Source organism: Aricia agestis, chromosome 11 (genome assembly GCF_905147365.1).
Source record: "Aricia agestis chromosome 11, ilAriAges1.1, whole genome shotgun sequence".
Lineage (NCBI taxonomy): Eukaryota > Metazoa > Arthropoda > Insecta > Lepidoptera > Lycaenidae > Aricia > Aricia agestis.
In genome coordinates this window covers 11,359,967-11,380,644 of record NC_056416.1, presented here as the reverse complement: position 1 = coordinate 11,380,644, position 20,678 = coordinate 11,359,967, and the positions used below count along the sequence as shown (strand labels likewise).

Here is a 20,678-nt window from a genome sequence, read left to right as displayed (position 1 = left end):
TTATGTTTTCAAAAACAATTCACGAATAAAAGGTATTAAATATTAAAACATTGAAAGTCATACTTTTATTAGCCTCCAAGCTTTACTAGTCCTAAGTAGATAAATAGCTGCTATGGCATTATACTCATAAAATATTTTATTGACAACATTACGTACTGTCAATTCTTTAAAATGATCCATATTGGCTGAGCTGTGTAGTGAAAATTTTTCGAGATTAAGTAGTATTATTATTATAATAATATATTAATATAAAATAAAGACGTGGGATACGTGTTAGACGTGGGAGAGCCATGCTTCGGCACGAATGGGCCGGCTCGACCGGACAAATACCACGTTCTCACAAAAAACCGGCGTGAAACAGCGCTTGCGCTGTGTTTCGCCGAGTTAGTGAGTTTACCGGAGGCCCAATCCTCCACCCTATTCCCTTCCCTACCCTCCCCTATTCCCTTCCCTTCCCATCCCTACACTCCCCTATTACCCTATTCCCGCTTAAAAGGCCGTCAACGCACCTGCAGCTCTTCTGATGCTGCGAGTGTCCATGGGCGACGGAAGTTGCTTTCCATCAGGTGACCCGTTTGCTCGTTTGCCCCCTTTTTTCATAAAAAAAAGAAACAAATTTCTTTTTTTTATTACAGCTGTACTCATCACGCAATTATTTTTAATTATGAGAATAGCTTTTACGTCATACGCAACATTTGGACAATTTTTAACGAATTTTTCGTTCGAAGATCCTGTGTGGTACAAAGTACAAAGTACGAACAATGTCTCAATACAGCGTGTATGTCGCTGGATGGTTTTCTATACAAATGGTTATTTTATGCGGCGACCAGCTGTTGGCCAACAATACTACCTCCGGCACTTTACATTTAATGGTTTGAAGTATGACCACGTACAGTCAGTGGAGTGGACTAGAAGAATTTGTGACAAGATTGGTTGTAGAATATTTTGTTGTATAAAGTTAATTAATTATCAAGAATTTTTTTCCTTAAAGTTTTGTGAAATACTATGCGGGGTGGTTGATTTTTATTTACTAAATATTCTATGAAATGCTGGAGAAAACATGATGAAAATTAAACTGTATAGTTCAATCGAAACCTCTCTCTCTCGAATCCTCCGAGGTATCAAATACTAAGCTGCTTATGGGTTCTTCGTGTAATGTTTTTCATCATGTTTTCTTCAGTATTTCATAAGCAGCACAAGCAGCTTAGTCTTTGATACCTCGGAGGATTCAAGAGAGAGAGTACAGTTTAATCGAAACCTCTCTCTCTCGAATCCTTAAACCTATTCATGGTTCTTAAATGATTCTGTTGGTTAATTTTAGTTTAGGCAGTAGGAAAAAATATGCATAATATGCAGAGTGTAACAAGATAAAATGTAATGTAAAGTTAAAAATGGTAATAAATAATAAGTTAAAGTATTATTTTTTTGATGTAAAAAGTTAAATTCATGCAAATAATTGTCTCTTCTTCTTGAAGGGGGAACAAGAGGTCCCGTAAAAAGTGGCCGCTTAAAAAAAACAAAATACAGTGAAAATACGAGGGATTTAATGTGTCTTTTATGTTGAGGTAATTGTGAAAGAAACAGCGCTGAAAGAGCATTTTATTCGTGACTAGCTGTTGCCCGCGACTTCGTCCGCGTTAGCAAAATGTGATAACAAAGACAATAAAAAAGAGAAAAAAATCCCCTTTTTAAGGTTCCTTTATAAAAAAAAATATATCCGGAGAAATACCACGTTCTCACAGAAAACCGGCGTGAAACAGCGCTTGCGCTGTGTTTCGCCGAGTGAGTGAGTTTACCGGAGACCCAATCCCCTACCCTATTCCCTTCCCTACCCTCCCCTAATACCCTATTCCCTCTTAAAAGGCCGGTAACGCACCTGCAGCTCTCCTGATGCTGCGACTATCCATGGGCGACGGAAGTTGATTTCCATCAGGTGACCCGTTTCCTCGTTTGCCCCCTTATTTCATAAAAAAAAGGAATACAACAAATACAACATACCAATATCATAACTCTACCATATTTTCGGTCGAGTGTACTTTACGCCATACTCTACAACTCTACCATGAATGTTCTACAAAATAACTCCACGTTAAACTGTGGTCATATCGCCGATAATTTCAATGCCGTTATTAAAATATCCATTACAGGACAACCTTCAATACTAAATGAGCCAGGATAAATAAACCCATTTTGTTTAAGTACATTTTTATGGAAAACCATTTTAATACGCTTTCTAAAAGTATATCGGATGTAATAACTATTTATGGCTTGATTAACGGCTGTAACTGGCATCTATAATGTTATAAATTAGCAATTTTCATACTTTACTTTCACGCCATGTCTTGCATAAAAATAATTTAACAATTTTCAAGGAACAAGTAATTAGTCCATTTTTGAATGAATCTCTCTCTATCTTTCTCAATTATAAAGAAGTTTGCTTCTTTATAATCGTGAAAGAAAGAGAGAAAGTCCATAAGGTATCAAAGAAAGGACGTTGTCACCATTCTTATGCGGTCCCACCAGGTTGGCCAATGAAGGACCTATTACAAACGTGTAGAGAGGCAGATTGGTATAGATTGCCTATTATCGACGTCAATTGTGTATGCTATAGACTGCTTTACAATCATGGTGGTAAGCTTGGCCTAACTTAGAGAAAAACTTGTAGAAATGAACGAGTTCTTAGAAAAATGGTTTAGAACAATGGAGAATTTAGAAGGCCGGAGTTATTCAAATGTGCAAAACAGAGTAACACAAAGCTTTAATTGGAGGTCTTTTCAGAGCAACCTAGAGGTAAAGGAGAGGAATAATAAGTTCAGAAATAGAAAATTCACACATTAGAAAAAAGATAGAGCTACGTCACACTAGAGAGAATAGAAAGAGAGCGAAGGCAATTGGAGTAAAAACACGTCATCATAAAAGCACCTTAACCCACGTTGATATCATTTGATACAATAGCAGTACAATAACAGTAATCAAAGTGTAAGTAAAAAATAACTGTCATTACTAGTTTAAGTGAAGAATGTTTCGTACGACGTCGCGGGCGCATGGCCTAAGGGCGTATGCACACTATGTGACCACTTTGGTGACATATTTTCTATACACTCATAATATAGAATAAGAATAAGCCTATAGAAAACTCTATGGAATTTCCTAGCTTCTTGCTGTACCAAGATAATTCTTGTTAATATAAAAGTAACTTTGAATTTTGTCGATTATTTTGTTGTGTCATTACATATCTAATTTGTTAATTGGTATCTCTTTCAAAGTTTCTGTTGCATTGTAGTAGTCTTAAGTCGCATAAAAAATTGAATCCAAACTGGACCAAATTAATGCTGTTACTGCACGGGTTAAATGTAACATTTAAATTAGTAGCATTATATTCTGAGCATATTTGGATCGAAATAATTGAAACGAAGTATACTCAGGCACGCGCTAGCCGTATCAAATCAATTCGCACCTCAGTACAATAGCATCAAATATAGATATTATGATCACAAATTACCGATTTCACCAATACCCGGTATTCGTTCCGATCATTTCCGACGATCGTGACACCGCGACAATGTCGCATTGTCTGTAGCGATTGAATAAAAAAAAAAAAAAAACAATTTTCTTTATGGCGAATAGAAAGTGTAAAAATTGATGGGAAAATATTTTGGGGTATCGTTTTAAAATGAGTTTGCTAGGGATTACACATATTTTTTGAGTTTAACACTCCAATTTACTTAAAGGCGTGTATCCAATTTAATTAAATGCTACATCTTTATTTAATCTGGGGGCCCGGCAGTGCCCCAGCCAAGCTTTTTAGCAAAGGCACGGCCGTACCATACTTTTCTCGAAGGGTTTGCGGCTTTTTCACACCCCCTTTATCTTCGATGTTAACAAAGCTAGGGATTTAGAATTTCGTTCACTAGGAGCAAGTATTAAGACTAGCTTAACCTCCAAATTGCATGAAATTTCGATAAATATTTTAATAGTAACAGATGGTCAAAGTTACTACATTTTGTCACTCACTGACTGACAGATCATCAAAATTCTAAGGTACTTCTAGCAGACTTAGAACCTTGAAATTTGGTGGGTACCAAATTTTCCTTTCATTGTAAATAAAGATCTATCCGGGTGGATAGATCTTTATTTACAATGAAAGGAAAATTTATGAAAACGGCCAAGTGCGAGTCGGACTGGCGTACATAGGGTTCCGTACCGTAAATTTGTATGGGAGCCCCCCTTAAATAATAAGTTTATTTAATTTTTATTATTAAATATTAAAGTAAAAACACAGTTAAGTATTTTCTGAAATTTTCAAAGATCTTACTGTTACCATTATGGATATAGAGCAAAAAAGGGGAAAAAATCGTGTTTGTTGTATGAGGCCCCCTATTAATAATTTATTTTATTTTAATTGGACATTTAGCTTTTATAACGACACCAGAAATACATAATTTGTGAAAATTGCAACTATATAGAGCCTATTGCGGCTCTCGAGCCTGGTGACATACCTACGGATGGCCAACGGACAGACAGCGAAGACTTATTAATAATATTAGTCCCGTGTCCCGGTCCCGAAAAAAAAAACAAAGAAGAAATGAAATCCCACCAAAACATAAAATGTAAAAAGAGCCAAGCAAAATATTGCATAGCTTTAATACTTCTGTCGTAAAAAAATTTCAGATCACATTCAAGCCAAGCCTTCAACTTATTTTGTAATTTAAATCAACATTCAGTAAATGTATCAATAGATTTCTTTATTTTATAATTATTATAGTGGGTTCCGTACCATTATAAGGCAAAGATAGACAAAAATTTGTGCTTTTTGTGCCCCCCTAAATATTTATTATATTTTAATTTTATTATTAATTATTAAAGTACAAATACAATCAAATATTTTATGCATATTTTAATTGTCTTAGTGCTGCTTTTTTTGATAAAAAGCAAAAAAGGCGACTAAAATCCTGTTTGTTATATGGAAGCCCCATCAAATATTAAATATAATATGTTTTTTAGTATTTGTTGTTATAGAGGGAAACAAAATACATAATATCTGAAAATTTCAAGTCTCTACCTATCAGCGAGTCCCTACCGGACAGACAGCGAATTCTTAATTTTAATTGTGGTTAATGTAAAGAGGTACAAGTTTATTTCTGTTTTTTTTTCTGTATTTGACAATAATCGCGATAGGTACAGGTCGAACAGGTCGAAATTATACTTTGACTTGTTTTTTGCAGTTATTTCCTTAAATATTGATTTTACAATAAAAATTATAAGGATTAAAGTTGTAGAAAATCAAATTTTCGATAAATTTGATCCTTATCATTTTCTTGAAAAAATAAAAAATAAAGGAGATATAGCTAAAAAAAGATTGGACCTTCAAACCAATATGGCGGCTAACGCACACGTCGAGGCTGGTCGAGTTTTCGAATTTAAGCTATTTGTGACCTCCTCTGAACACTGGTGCAAAAAAAATTTCTGACTATAATTAATTTAAAAAAAAATCTAACCCTACTGGGGTAGGAATTAGGATAGCGTTGACGTGGCCTGGTTTATATTTCAAAGCAACTCATGCCTGTTTTCTGAGTTTTTTGACAGGAGATAATCTATACATATCAACAACGTTGCTGATTGGTTAAAATTTTAAAAGCGTTATTGGATAAATAAATTTCGATCAAAAAACCTCAGAAATAGGGCAATTTAATATGTGGCAAACGGTTTACCGTTTAAACTGCATACCTAAGATGTGGCTTATTAGCCTCAATCATAATAATCAAATCAATATAATCAGAAAAAGATCAGCACTTTCAATAGTGTTTTCAATTTTATTAAAAACATAAAATGGTAAAACATTATTCAGCTACTTAAGTAGGCAGTATCTAGGAATCTGAATTCTGAGTTATAACGTCTGTGTAAACAGCGTGGATCATTTTATTAGTTAGTAATAATATTATATTATTATTGTTAAACCGTACATAAAATATTCATAAGCCGTTCATAGTACAGCTAACAAATTATACATAATATATTGTTTGTTAGTTGTGAAATCAACAAGGCGATTAGCGAGTACTAAAGGTGTTAGGTATGAACCGTAATAAACGTTAGTACTTACTAAGATCTTCATGTCCTTGTGATCCGGAGACACTGGGTCGATACTAACCTGGAAACCAAAGAAGACATAAAATTATACACCAATTATGTAAACAAAGAAGTATTTCTTTATATCTACTTAGTAAAGTGACATGATATAATTAAATTAAAAAAGGAAAAATTAAATGCAAATTAATATTTGACGTTAGGCAGTTAAAAAAAAGCTATTAAAAAGATAAACTCCTAATAAAACTTTTGCATTAAAAATGTTAGCAGAAGATGTAATATATCTACTGTATATATTTATGTAGATATATATCTACTGATAGATACTAGATAACTTATTAGTAACACAGATGCCTCCGCGGTCCAGTGGTGCAGAGCGTGGTTCTAGACTCGGAGGTCACGAGTTCGATTCCCGCGTTGGAAACATGTTATTTCCAAGTTTGGTCAGGACAATTCAGGCTGATCACCTAATTTTTTTCAATTCAATCATAATCAAACGGAGGAATTCTGGCCGACTGATGTGGTTTACCGAAGGTTCCGGGGGAGACTCTAGAATGAAGCGCGCGTCACGTCGCCGATAACATCGTGATAAAGTGTAGTTATTAAGTGTATATAATTTATATGTATGTTAGTCATTAAGGTATATATTCTATGGGCCTATGTAGCCTGTTATAAATAAATAAATAAAAAATAAATAATTGTCAGATGATCCATGCATCGGATGGGCACGTAAAAAGTAGGTCCTGCGCCTGATCTTTCGCCAGTCGCGTCGGTCTTCCATCCCACTGGGTTATGAGAGTAAAAAGAATAGATGGTGCTCTTGGATACTGCGCACACACTTGGGCACTATAAAATTACTCCTGCGTAATGGGCCTAGTTTCAATAGAACCAGCCACCGTCACCGGATCTGAGTTATTAGTAGCTACAAATTTCACATTTTTATCTTCACATACAGTCACAGCTGTCTCTTTTGTTAGATATTTTACATAATATTATCAAATAGTTAATAGAATCAGGCATTACTTTGCGGAAATCCATAGCTTAAAATTTAATTTGTTATTATTTTTAGCAATATTCCGCGAAATAAACTTCCACCTTTAAGTAAATGAGTGAGTGTACGCATAGGCATGCGTACAGCACATGCCTCCTCCCACACGCATGCCTATGCGTACACTCACTCATTAACTTAAAGGTGGAAGTTTATTTCGCGGAATATTGCTAAAAATAATAACTATTTAATTATTTTTTTTTAAATAATATTATCATACAGAATGAATAAAAAATATGTAATGTTCAAAAGTACCTAATAGAAATAGATGTAGTTTGTGACTTTAGGGGAGCCAGGCCCCCTCATTGCTTATCTCCAAACCAACTAGTAACTGACTAGTTATAGCCACGATTAAACTACCATGGTCATTGGTCTTAACCAGACCAGTAGCTTAGACCCTTTCGAAAAAAAAAGATAGATGTAGTTAGTCAGTTAGAGATAGGTTTAAAAGGAAGATTCATATTCATAATTAGTATCTAGATTCTAGATATTACATAAATTACGAAATGGTTATACGCGTAAAACAAAAAAAACCGTAGCCCTACTACGGCGTAGCCGACAAAAGCAGTGGACTGAGCATTTGACACAACCAAAATTTATTTTAGTCCTATTTGTATAGATTATATTTTGATATTATTGGATTTAAATCTCAACTTCAATCATTTTATTATTGTAATCAAAGTAGAAACTAAAATTGGAATTATGGCGTAGACCATAAAGTTAGACGTAGAGGTCTACGTCTAACTTTATGGTCTACGCCACGCGAAATAGAGCAACAATCTCGAGCTGTCAAACAAAACCGAAAAATATGTGTACGTATACACTTACACAAGCATGATTGAACATGATTTCTATGAGATTAAATTGTCAACGTGCGGCACGTGCCGACTAGACGTCAAAATAAGAGTGCTGCTGTCATGTATCGCACGTCTCTTTTTACCACGCAGTGTTACTGATAGTGACATCTCTCTTGCTCAGGCCTTTGTTTCTCTATTCCGCTAGGTATATTAACTTTATGGCGTAGACACCAAACGCGTTGAAGTCTAATTAAGGTAAAAAATCGTATACATTTTCTGGTACCCTAGAGGTTTTTATTTAACGAAACTTTTTAGAATATGTGATACGTTAACCTCAGTGGCGTAGCTAGACAAGGCTGAGGGGTCCTCGGGCCCGCAATTACCCATAATAACAGGCCTGGCGCCCGGCTATCCCGCCATAATTAAAAACTCTCCAAATTAAATTCGCTCGTGTACACGCCGCCTTATGATATTAACTTTTTAGGGACTTTCTAATTAGTTTTTGTATAACTAATAGAAAACGAAAACACCCATTTTTGCGTTTCATCTTGGGGAGTTTTTTTGGTAATAATTAATATTGGTACATTTGTATTATGACTATTGCCACTGTATGGCGAGCATTTGCGCATCTGTCTGATTTCTTTGGTTTAATATTAAAAAACGTACTTGATTATATTTCTTAGCACACGCCCAGTGCTATAATGGTTTTCGGATGCCCAACTCACAAGTACAAATGCATTTTAAGTACCTAATATTATTTTTTATTTGAGTAATAACATTTTGAGTAATATGTATTACTGCGGGGCTAAAATGGTCGCTTTGAGAAATCATGATATGAATCATAATATGATTAATTTTTCTAAAATCGTAAAATGCAACTCTGCTTGCAATTCATTTCTGTATTTTTGTACTGATTTGACATTTTGTCGGTTTGACAGTTTTGACAATTCATTTTCTGAATTGATTGAGAGGAATTGCTAAATGTTGATTTTAGCCCCGCGGAGTGTCTATCAAATCATTATAGTAAATTTGGGATAATAACTGTCCTATGTAGGTCCCCAGGACTCAAAATATCTCCATAACAAAATTTATCAAAATTGACTCAGCGGTTTAGCGTAAAGGGCGCATTCTGTATGTTACCGAATAACACACTTTCGTATTTATAATATTAGTATAGATGGATATACTATCGACTATAGCAGCTTAAAAGGATTTCATTTAATTATGATGACTAGCTCGGAATACTTTTAGCTGTACATTATAATAATTATGCTTTTAGTTGAAAGCTCACCTGACCTTTTGTTTCAAAAGCTATTTGTCGTTTTGTTTGCTTGTATTCTAGGTGCAAGCATCAAAGTATTTTCTGCTGTATATTACCTACATCTCCGTCGCCTTTGTTAATTACGCCAAACCATGTATTTTTTCGCAACAAAACTATAATATTATGTCTTTTCCCGTTTATAGAAAACGCACGGACAGAAAGTTTCGTATTTATAATATTATACAATGAAAATTTAGCTACCGAATTTCAACTGTAGAACGTGTGACTGTATTTTGATTGTAGAAAAACAAAATGCAATTTGTATAATATCTTTCACGATGCTTTAAATTTTAAAAGGTCTCAACTCTCATCACGTTGGCCCATGAATCCCATGACGGACCAATGTTAGTCGTAGGACTTGACATACTCGACCAAATTAAGTCGGTTCGACTTTTTCCCACAAATATTTTTTTATAGAACATCAACAGTCCTCGGGCTGCTGATGATGCCAACATTGTCACAATACAAACCGGAAACAGCAGTGTTTATAGATGTCAGGGCGATATCGCAACGACCGCGTTGGCACCCAAGTGCGACTCGCGTTAATGTGTTATGGTGTAATTACTGGGTTTATGACGTCATACGTCATGACCATGTTTGTTACTAAAGTAATAAAGATCTCTAAAACTAGGACCACCAAGATACAGGCTTTGCCTAGTTTGGTGTCCGCAGATAGATCATTATTGTACAACTAATATTATATTTCACAAAGTATTATGTTATTAAGCGGGCCTGTTTCACCACTTTCTGATAAAGTGCCGAATAGGCTATTCACAACTTTTTTGACAGATTCTCCATACTTGATCTGTCAAGTTAATAGGTGGATAGCCTTATCAGGAAGTGGTGAAACAGACCCTAAGTCTTGTATTATTAATTCTGTATTAATCTTTACTGTGATTGTGTTCTATGTATTGTTGTAGTAGTTAACAAATAATTTAGTAAATTAGCAGTAAATCGAAGAGAAAATTTAACATTGTTGTATATTTGAATTGTTTGTGCTTTACCAAGAAACCTCCTAATAGGAGGTTATGTGATAGGAGGCTCCTGTCACAGATTAACTAGGATCTAAATTGTATCGATATTATATTATAATACCATCTAACCTATATTCAGCTAAATAACCGCTTCTTTTATACGTGGGAGAGCCATGCTTCGGCACGAATGGGCCGGCTCGACCGGATAAATACCACGTTCTCACAGAAAACCGGCGTGAAACAGCGCTTGCGCTGTGTTTCGCCGAGTGAGTGAGTTTACCGGAGGCCCAATCCCCTAACCCCTACCCTATTCCCTTCCCTACCCTCAACTATTCCCTTCCCTTCCCTTCCCTACCCTCCCCTATTACCCTATTCCCTCTTAAAAGGTCGGCAACGCACTTGCAGCTCTTCTGATGCTGCGAGTGTCCATGGGCGATGGAAGTTGCTTTCCATCAGGTGACCCGTTTGCTCGTTTGCCCCCTTATTCTTCTTCGCTCGTAAATTAAATTCTTTAAATTCTGTTTTTCATTGTGACCAGCTATAATCCATTATTTTTATATTATTCCCATTTAGCCATTATTAAGCCCTTGATATACAGTTGAGCAGTTGATTGTAAAGTTGCAGCGAGTCCGCGGGTGGTGTGTTCGCGGCGTAATCACGTCATATAATCACACCTATACATTTGTCACCATTATTCCATTTTTGAATTTGAATGAAAGCGCTATTAATTGCTATTGTATTACCCTTTCAAGTTATTTGTTGTAGTATCTGAGAAATTGATGAATATGCAGTCGGTGGGCAGTCCTAATTTGGTGAGGTTGTTTGAAATGACGCTAACAAATCTCGGCTATCATTCTCCACTACTAGCTCAGATTAGGCAAATAGTGGACCTACATTATTTGATCGAGTTATGTGAGCTCTATGTTGACATAACCCGACCAAAAGACGTATGTCCGTCGTCTGCCAGCGAACCAATTTCTCTGATGGTACATAGAATAAAAATCGATCTTTATTCTTTATCGGGGGATGATTAATATAGCAATTTATACATAAATTACATAACGTCAATATGTTTTATTTAAATACGAAAGCGAGCGAGTAATTTGTCAGTGTAGATTAAAATCGTCGATAAAATCGGAATCGATGTGAAGTCGGCCGGATACAATTATGGCGGGCGCGTTTGTTGACCGGACTAGTTACTGCGAGCTTTATGTAATAAGTATAAAATAATAACGCGTATACTATAGTACGTATCCCGTGGTTTCCATCGTATGAACCTACGAATAATAAAAACTAAGGAAGAGTGACTCCGTCAAAAAAAATACACCAAGAGGCTACAAAATGTGACCCGAACACATGCATACTTTATGCATGTATGTAGTCGGTACATAATCTTGTGTCTTAATACAACTGACAATTACTATTGTCAACTGTTTTATTTCGTAGTGTTAGTGTTTCGTAAATCGTAGCCATTGTCATAATATTTTAGTGTGCGAAAAGGAACCAAATTTAAAACGGTTGAAGTATGGGAGTTACGTTTCCTTAGTTTTTATTATTCGTAGGTATGAACGAAGTTTTCTTTAATGTAAAATAAGGGCAAACGAGCAAACGGGTCAACTGATGGAAAGCAAATACCGTCGCCCATGAACATTCACCACTTAAGAAGAACTGCAGGTGCGTTGCTGGCCTTTTGAGAGGGAATACGCTCTCTTCTTGAAGGTTTGCAGGTCGTATTGATCCGGAAATACTGCTGGTGGCAGTTCGTTCCAGAGTTTCCAGAGTATCTTATGAAAATATTTTTGTAGTGAAAACTCTTGAGCGGATACTTTATACTCTTGACTTATTACTAAATGGTTTCGGAATTTCGGTAACGCTTTTTTTAATACTGATTCGCTTCGGTAGTCGGCTTTACCGACTAGTCGGCACATCTCTATCTCTAAACTTAGTGGCCAGATAGTCGGCTTTACCGACTAGTCGGCACATCTCTATCTCTAAACTTAGTGGCCAGATAGTCGGCTTTACCGACTAGTCGGCACATCTCTATCTCTAAACTTAGTGGCCAGATAGTCGGCTTTACCGACTAGTCGGCACATCTCTATCTCTAAACTTAGTGGCCAGATAGTCGGCTTTACCGACTAGTCGGCACATCTCTATCTCTAAACTTAGTGGCCAGATAGTCGGCTTTACCGACTAGTCGGCACATCTCTATCTCTAAACTTAGTGGCCAGATAGTCGGCTTTACCGACTAGTCGGCACATCTCTATCTCTAAACTTAGTGGCCAGATAGTCGGCTTTACCGACTAGTCGGCACATCTCTATCTCTAAACTTAGTGGTCAGATAGTCGGCTTTACCGACTAGTCGGCACATCTCTATCTCTAAACTTAGTGGCCAGATAGTCGGCTTTACCGACAAGTCGGCACATCTCTATCTCTAAACTTAGTGGCCAGATAGTCGGCTTTACCGACTAGTCGGCACATCTCTACTTATTAGTATTCCCGATAGCACCAGATTCAGATTTTAGTTTATAGTTAGTAGTAATAATGATATAACATTGTTTGTTTAGTCTTTACATTATTTGCTAGTGGCTTCATAATTTAGTTGAAAAAAAAAAGTTTTGTAAAGTTAAATCTTCCAAAAACATTTTCGGTTAGTAAACGGAAAAGCTTTTTTTAAAAACTCTAGCATAATTTCACTTTTATTGATTTAAAGAGTGTTTTACTTAATAGTTTAAAGAGTGATTTATTTAATACAGTATTATGTGGTATTATCCTGTTCACATTTTCTTTCAAACTTGAACGAATGCTAAGCAACATGGATAATTAATGTATTTTAAATGAATAATTTAGCAGTTAATATCATAAATTAGCTAAGCGTTTACAATTTCAACACAACTTTAATATTGCATATTTTATGCTGCGATTTTGCCACTAATTTGAAACTTTACATTTCTCTCACTTATATATAAATTATAACGGCTGCATTCAGAGAGTTTTAATTATTGCATAAGATTAATTTAATGAATTAGTTGGAAAGTGCATGGATTATATTTTAAACATATTTGTTGCATTAAAGTTGAGTAATTATTAAACTCTAAGTTAAGAGCGACGCAACGGTAAGAGATTTATATCAATAATTTAGTGATAACAAATGTAATACTGTTTGGCACTTAACGAAGATATATCGTAACTTAATATAGTAAGTAGTAACACTCACAATCGTAACTCACAAGTCACAACACATGTAAATAAAGAAGTAGACAGTCTTATAAGAAAATTGTTACCATGTAGAGCTTGAAATTTGAGTCACTACACATTTATTTAGTAATCGGAAAATTGCTTAGGCGCAACTTAACACTATTCAACCTGCAGTGCAATCTTTTAAATATATTATGCTCGGAAAACTTCACAGTAAAAATCCAAATTCCTAATTACCTCGTTGAAGTAACTATTGTTGTGGTTGTGTGGGGGGTGCGGGCCCCCCGCCTGCTGGTAGTACGCACAGTTCATGGCCCATGGAACACACGACACTAGTTTTTCATTAGAAAAGCCCAAATTATCTCGTAACGAATCGATGCCGCGGACGAATCTCGCCGACTAATTGTAGGGTTTGGTGGCCGACCGAGTCGAGCGTCCGTCCCGCTCGCACGTATCGCCGTCTCGCCTGCGCTATTTGTTTACGCTGGGCGGGCCGCGCAGGCCGGCAGGGCGGGCACTGCGTAAAACTAATATACGATAACGCACGACAAATGTAATCAAAACGCTACATATTTAAAGAAACAATGCATTATCTATCATACGCCTACAATCTACATTTTATGACGTCCTATCAGCAATGTTGCATTTGAGTTACGTCCATATGAGTGGCACGGGGAAAAGTCAGTTCAAGGAAATCGACCTTGACGATGGAATTTCTGTAAGATTATTAATTACATTTGGGAGCTAAAAAGCATAATAGGCTTGTAGCTTGTGGTTTTAATTTGATTGATATTTAAGACTTAGGTGACCTAAGGCTATGACTAAGTACTATTGACATCATAATAAAATGTAATAATATACCCATTCATATTGTTATCCCGAGACTATAGTAACAGTGTAAATGTAATTTTCATAAAAAACACGATTCCGAAGGTGTCAGCTGTTCATCATATAGAGTTTCACGAAAATCAAAGTATTTTTTCGCCTGACAGAAGTAATAAATGTTTCCGGTTTGTAATAAAGTACATTCGGATCGTTACCCCAGCGACTATTATAAAAATTGGTCCATTTTTTACGTCCCCGAGTCGTGAGGGCGGATACGCCTCGTATGACAGGATGCACTTTCCGTATCATGCGAAATCTACTCACTGTTTAGACTTATATTGCCTTTGACATGATCTTTATGATAAAATACATAAGGGTTATAATGTAAGGTGATATAACTGAACACGCTACTCGCGTGTTAACAGATGTTTCTATATTTCCTAATCCTTTTTATAATAACTGGTTATTATCACAGCTAAAACAAATTTTAATAAAAATATTGTCACTGCATTTCCAAAATTTACTCTTATAACTAATATATATAGAACGCAACCCAAAATTTGCGAAGAACTCCCCCAAAGATCCATCATGGAGTAAAAACTTTCTGTCAATTATGCATAAGTTTTAGTTCATTTTCCTAATAGTTTTGCTGTAACAATAATTTTGACATCGTTGAGTTTATATACCATAGACTAGGCTTTTCAAAAACCGTCCGCAAAAGGTGTGCCGCGGCACGCTGGTACACCATGGCCAGTTTAGTTGGTGTGCTAAAAATGACATTTACCTACATATTCCCAGTTTATAAGAACCAAATAAGGCAACATCTTTGGAGTTTGGACGATCGACGAAGAGAATGGGAACTGGGAACAGAGCACACCCGTACACGCTGATTAATGTGTAGCTCCAGAAATTGTCATTTTTCTAGATTGAACACAAAAAATTTTGCGGAACACTGCTCTATATACCGGGTACCATAGAGCAGTGTTCCGCAAACTAGATATCGTCGCTAAACAGTTGCTAGGCGGGGTACAGCGGGGTACAGCAAATGACAGTAATCTCGGGCGCGGCGCGGCGCGTGCTGACGTAATTATTGTAATTCGTGCGCAGGCGTCGCTCCCGCGGCGAGCTGAGGGCTGTGAACTATATTCCCTTGTAATATACTAGTTATAAGTATGAAGTAATTTTTTTTTGCCAAATTGATTTGGCAAAAACAAAACATTTCCACAACATTTGAGAATATTGAAATGTGTGAAAAAGCTTACCTACTTACATAACTAAGTAGGTCCAGGTACTTCCTTGGTTCTGAAACTAAGTTAAAGAGATTTTGCATTCCAATAGGCTTTTTGGAACTTAAACCTTTCACAATAGCCATATCTAATTACCAAAGAATCTAGTTACAAAGAGAAATAATGGAATAAAACTCATTGTAGCTCAGCTGGTAAGGGCGGTAAGGCACGGGCGCTGCGCGTGCGCACATGGCGTCGCCGCCCAGCTCACGCCCAAGAACAAATATCGAATAACATTAACAAAGCAACTGTACACAACTTTTTATTATTCGCTCGCGATTTTACTAAATAATTACATGCTCTACGCCCATACATTTTGACCGAATGTAGCTCGTTCGCTATTTTGTTTGGATTTCATTCAGGGCTGTCGAAAGCGGAGGAAATGGATTAAATATCCCAGAAAATGTTTTGTTTGACTGGCGGGTCAGGTTTCTCGTGCTTTAAATTTTATTTTACGTACCATATTATACTTTTTTTATTAAGAACACGTAATGACCAAGACTGATTTAGTTCTTTTCAAAAATTTACCTTTAACCTTTTATGTTTTTTAGGTCAGGTCAGGCAAGTGTTTATAATATTAATAGTGTAATTATAATTATTTTTAAGCGGAAACCTCTCAATTATATTTATAAGTGGTCGACCTCACTTAAGTCAAACGCTTGGCACAATTCGTCGCAATTTACAACATTTACTTGCATGTTTTGGCACTACCATTTTGTCATGCAAGGTATTTTTCAACCAATTACTAAAATTGTTTAGTCTATTTAAAATCCACTTTGATTTAATAAATGTAATTATTATTATGTAATTTATGTATTTAGCTTTTATTATCACGCTAACAGTTTTAATCGAGTTTAAAATAACTTCAGTTCAAGCCTAAACATGTGACACTAAACGTCGACAACTAAACAACACAACACACTAAAAAATGTTTAACCCAGCTGTTTTGAGCAAACCGTTCGCAAGTTATAAGCAGTAGCTACTTTCCAATTGAATGTGAAGCCCCATGAAATCTCATAGTTGTCTTTTAATTACGTTTTGTCCATATCTCGGTTCACACTTACTCCAAAAACCATTTTATGTCCTTTCGGAGAACTTAACATACCAAATTCCATTAAAATGGGTTTATCAGTTTGAACGTAAAGTTGAAACAGACAGACACACTTTCCCATTTATTATAATATGGATTTTCGCATTTATGGTATGGATTGCTCCTACTTAGTGTCACGCTTACCATAACCAAAATGTACACGTGAGATTTAGGTAATCCCCATTTATGCGCCCATTCATACGTCATATAATGCGACATTCGACAACGGCTTCCATGCAAAATCCCTAATCCCGGAACAAAGCCGCTTCCGCTGGATGAGCAAGTGTGACAATTGACAATTCGACAATGTTAAGATGCTCACTTGACGGATATCGAAGTGTCCGTACTCGAGTATGTATACAATATAATAGGATTATCGTCCGTGTCAAATTTGTTTTGGAAATATTCGAAATTATCGCACAAAATCTATTACAAATACAATAAAATATTCGTGTATTAAGTTACGATTTCTCACACTCGAGTTCAGGTGTCATTTGAATGGCGTTAAATGTTACTAAACTTCTTTAACACTTCGAAAGTTTAAGTCCAACCCGCCCAAAAAACCCGAAAACTTTTGAAATATTTAGGGAGTTACAAATATACTGTTGAAGTGACACCTGAATTAATAATTTACTTAACAAATTGCCACCTTTAACTTCAAAGTTCGTAAAAACTTTTACTTCGGATGTTAACAAAAATGTTTCGAATAATTTTTAATCTCTTACTAAATAATGGAAAACTTAGTTTTTATTTTCGTAAATAAAAAGAAGTAAATTTAAAAAACCCAAGGTAATGAGGAGTTTTACCTTTTTATTATTTTCAAATTTCAAAACTATAAAATGTCAAATCATGCGCATATGACTATAGCTAGTTTTCCTGATTTCTTTAAGTAAACTAATAACATCAAATTTTCAGAACGTAACTCATAAACCTATTAATTTGCGATGAACCATTTCGCCGAGCTGTGGGCAAGGCCGCGGACCGCTACGAGCTAACAACATGTAGCCGGGTAATAATGGTGTTTCCACCCCGTAACAATAACTACATAATAGTGGAGTGCCTTTACGAGCCTTTGTACGCAGCTCCTGCCTGTTTTTTGTACCGCTTTACGAGCGAATGTTTTATTGAATACTTATTCCACATTTAAAGATCGAACGTCTGAAAGGGCCCTAAATCCTTTTACTGGCTGGCCCTTCATCGCATTGTGTGGACACTGTATTAAGTTATGTCTGTGCAACATTATATGTGAGAAGTCGCCCTGGTGATTCTCTTGCTCCTTTTTCATATTTATGGAACTTAAATTTTTTATTGTACTTTTCGGATTCGGATGACGACTTGAAAATAATATTGTGGACAGTAGGTATGCAAGTTGTCCGCAACTTCGCTTCACGCTTCAGCAGAAATTCAAGAGACAAAACGGAAATCTTAAACTTTACTGATTTAATTTCTAAATACTGTCGATTGTTATTTTCTGGAGCTCAGAGTATCTCCATACGAAAGTTTAACAAAATCTGTTCTGAGGTTTAAGGATAAGAAGTAATTAACAGATACACTTTCATAATATTTTTAATAACCGTAGGTATAAGCATAGATATAAGATAGTGTGAAGCTCTCACGTCATTTATTTTCAGGCTAAAATTAATTTAAGATAATGGCAATTTTATACGCCGTTTAAAATGTAGAAAATTAATTACAAGCACTTATCTTAACTAGAAATAGAGATGGCCGATAAGATGGCGTCGTTGTTGTAATATTAATGGCGGCTATTAGACCGCGAAACTTGTGGAAGACTTCATTTATTCCCGCCATTATACGCCTCTGATGGCTCGCCGATATTTTGCTATAAAAGGCGCCAGATTTTTAAAGAACCTCAAAATATTATCGATAAATGCATATAAGATAGTTTCAATAACAACTCCATACAATATGCACCACTAAACTATGAAATCTTATATTAATGAACCAAATTACTAATTTCTTGTCTTGTATATATAATTCCAGACATTATGAGAATATATATTAATTAAAACATCCTAAAAATCTGTTCACCGATTAATGTAGAGTAGACAACACGCAAACTTCAAAAGTAAGATAGAACACATTTTATCAATCACAAGAACAAAAGAAATTAAGGGTTAAAATAAAATAGCTATTAAGGAATCCAAAACCTCATTTAAACCTCCGTTCCCACAACTTACAAAATAAATTTTCAAATATGGAATTGTGAAAGCAACAATTAGTCCTGATATAATTATAGTGTGTTTCACAACTACGGATTAAAATTCATCAGAGGATGAGAACAAAATCACAAATCAAGCTGCCGAAGGCCCGGGGCAGTAAATCTCGACGTTTAGGCCTTCTTAGCTTTTCTAGATAAAGATTTATCTCGTAATAACACGTTGCTTTTCACTAAATCAACCTCCGAATTATCCGGTAGAGGAGCAATGATTAATCGCTCGAGTAAAGGTATGATGGCTCAGCGCACGCCACAATCACTTCCACTATTTGTCTATGTAATCTTGTATAATTCTGATTGTCTGTGGCTGCTTTCTTTTTTTGAATTCAAAAAGTAACACTAGAATAGACCAGAAGTTAACTGTAATTTTTTTAATACCGTTGTAGTCAAATAATTGTTCCGTAGACAAAACGATTTAAACTCTTAAGCCGTTCCATCGCTTGTGCTAATAAATTTTGAGTAAGACATTTCAATAGTATCATATCTGTTTCCAGTTATAAGAAAATCGTTTTGTTTTGCTCCTTACACTAGGCATAAATCTTATGGCGTTCCCTTTCTGTTTTACTAAACGTTCAATAACGTTGGCGTCGAAATTATCTAGTGATTATAATATCGCAACATTCCGAAGGTATGCCTACAATCAAAACGCAATTACAGCAAGCGAGCTAAGTACCAAAATACATCTCAGCTTCGCAGCTTAAAGATTACGTTTAATTAAAAGCGATCTTTAATTAAAGTACGCGAGATATTTCATCAAAATAAAACACGCATTATATTCGTCTAGGAAGTCTTTATAGAGATGGCGACTGGAAAAAGGCGGGGCTTACCAAACTAAATTATTGCTAGTGGATTACGATAATAATTTGATATTTATTAATAATGGGAAAATTTATGAACATTTTCATTTCAATTTTGTCTATTATTAACATGTTAATTTATGTAACTAGAAATTGATTGCCATAATGAAAGTTTCTGCTTGATACTTTAATGGGATGGTTGTATTCTAAACGAGCTTTACACTTGGCATTATACTTTATTTATTTTGTAAGTCAGCAATGCAAAGACCTAAGTCTGTTATAGCTGTTATTTTAAACATAGGAAATAGAAAATGTATGAAAATTGAAGTTTACAGTCAAGGTCAAAACTTTTTGGCACATTATGGATTTATCAAACCTTAAAATTGCACCAAAAGAATTTTTCCGCTAAAATCCGATTAACACCTCAAGATACGCATTTTTCAAGAACAACGAATAGTCATATCAAAGGTTCCTCTGTGTCTGAGATATTCGGCGAAATTCCGCGTTTCGCGTACATCAACGTTGGCCATATTTCAACAGTAATGATAGCCGACGAGCGTGATAATAATTGTTATTACTATACACATCTGCTATTATTTTATAATTGAGGGCTTTTTGATCCAAACCAGCAATTATAAGGGCGGCCTGAGGCTGGGAGAGCCTGCGAGGTTTTTGCTCCGCACCAAATTAGGATGCATACTCGTGCATGTATCATTCACAACTCACAAGTCGGCGTGCACTCGCGTGTTATCACGTATGACGAATTTTTGCTTTGTTTTGTTGCGTGTTTGGAATTTTGTTCTATACAACCGTCTGATACATTATTGTATACTGTTAACGTACGTACGAAAATACCGTTTTGTACTTGAATTTTGAGAATTTTACCCCGTTGAATATCGACGTTTTAAAAGTGAACTTAGCATTTGTACTTTGTTAAAACTATCGGGCGACGGCACAAGTATCTTTTTATATAATTTCTATAAAAATTAAATAAACTGTGCTTAAAACTTTTTATTTTTAAACTT

At 35.6% G+C, this 20,678-nt stretch overlaps 1 protein-coding gene across 4 annotated transcripts in view; it reads right to left on the bottom strand.

Moving 5' to 3' along the window:
- The window catches only part of LOC121732022 (transcription factor Sp9), an 87,166-nt gene that overhangs the window by 32,869 nt on the left and 33,619 nt on the right, over window positions 1-20,678 (bottom strand). Inside the window, exons 1-2 of one of the 4 annotated variants that reach the window (XM_042121764.1) lie at window positions 13,657-13,805; window positions 6,101-6,148 (exon numbers count right to left, since the gene is read on the bottom strand). The exons of 1 other annotated variant lie outside the window; for it this stretch is intronic. In XM_042121764.1, the coding sequence (XP_041977698.1) occupies window positions 6,101-6,148; window positions 13,657-13,731 (123 nt within the window). In that variant the 5' untranslated portion in view covers window positions 13,732-13,805. Of the gene's footprint in view, window positions 1-6,100; window positions 6,149-13,656; window positions 13,806-20,678 lie in introns of those variants that run through there. 2 more of the 4 variants (XM_042121765.1, XM_042121766.1) reach the window with 2 other exon arrangements.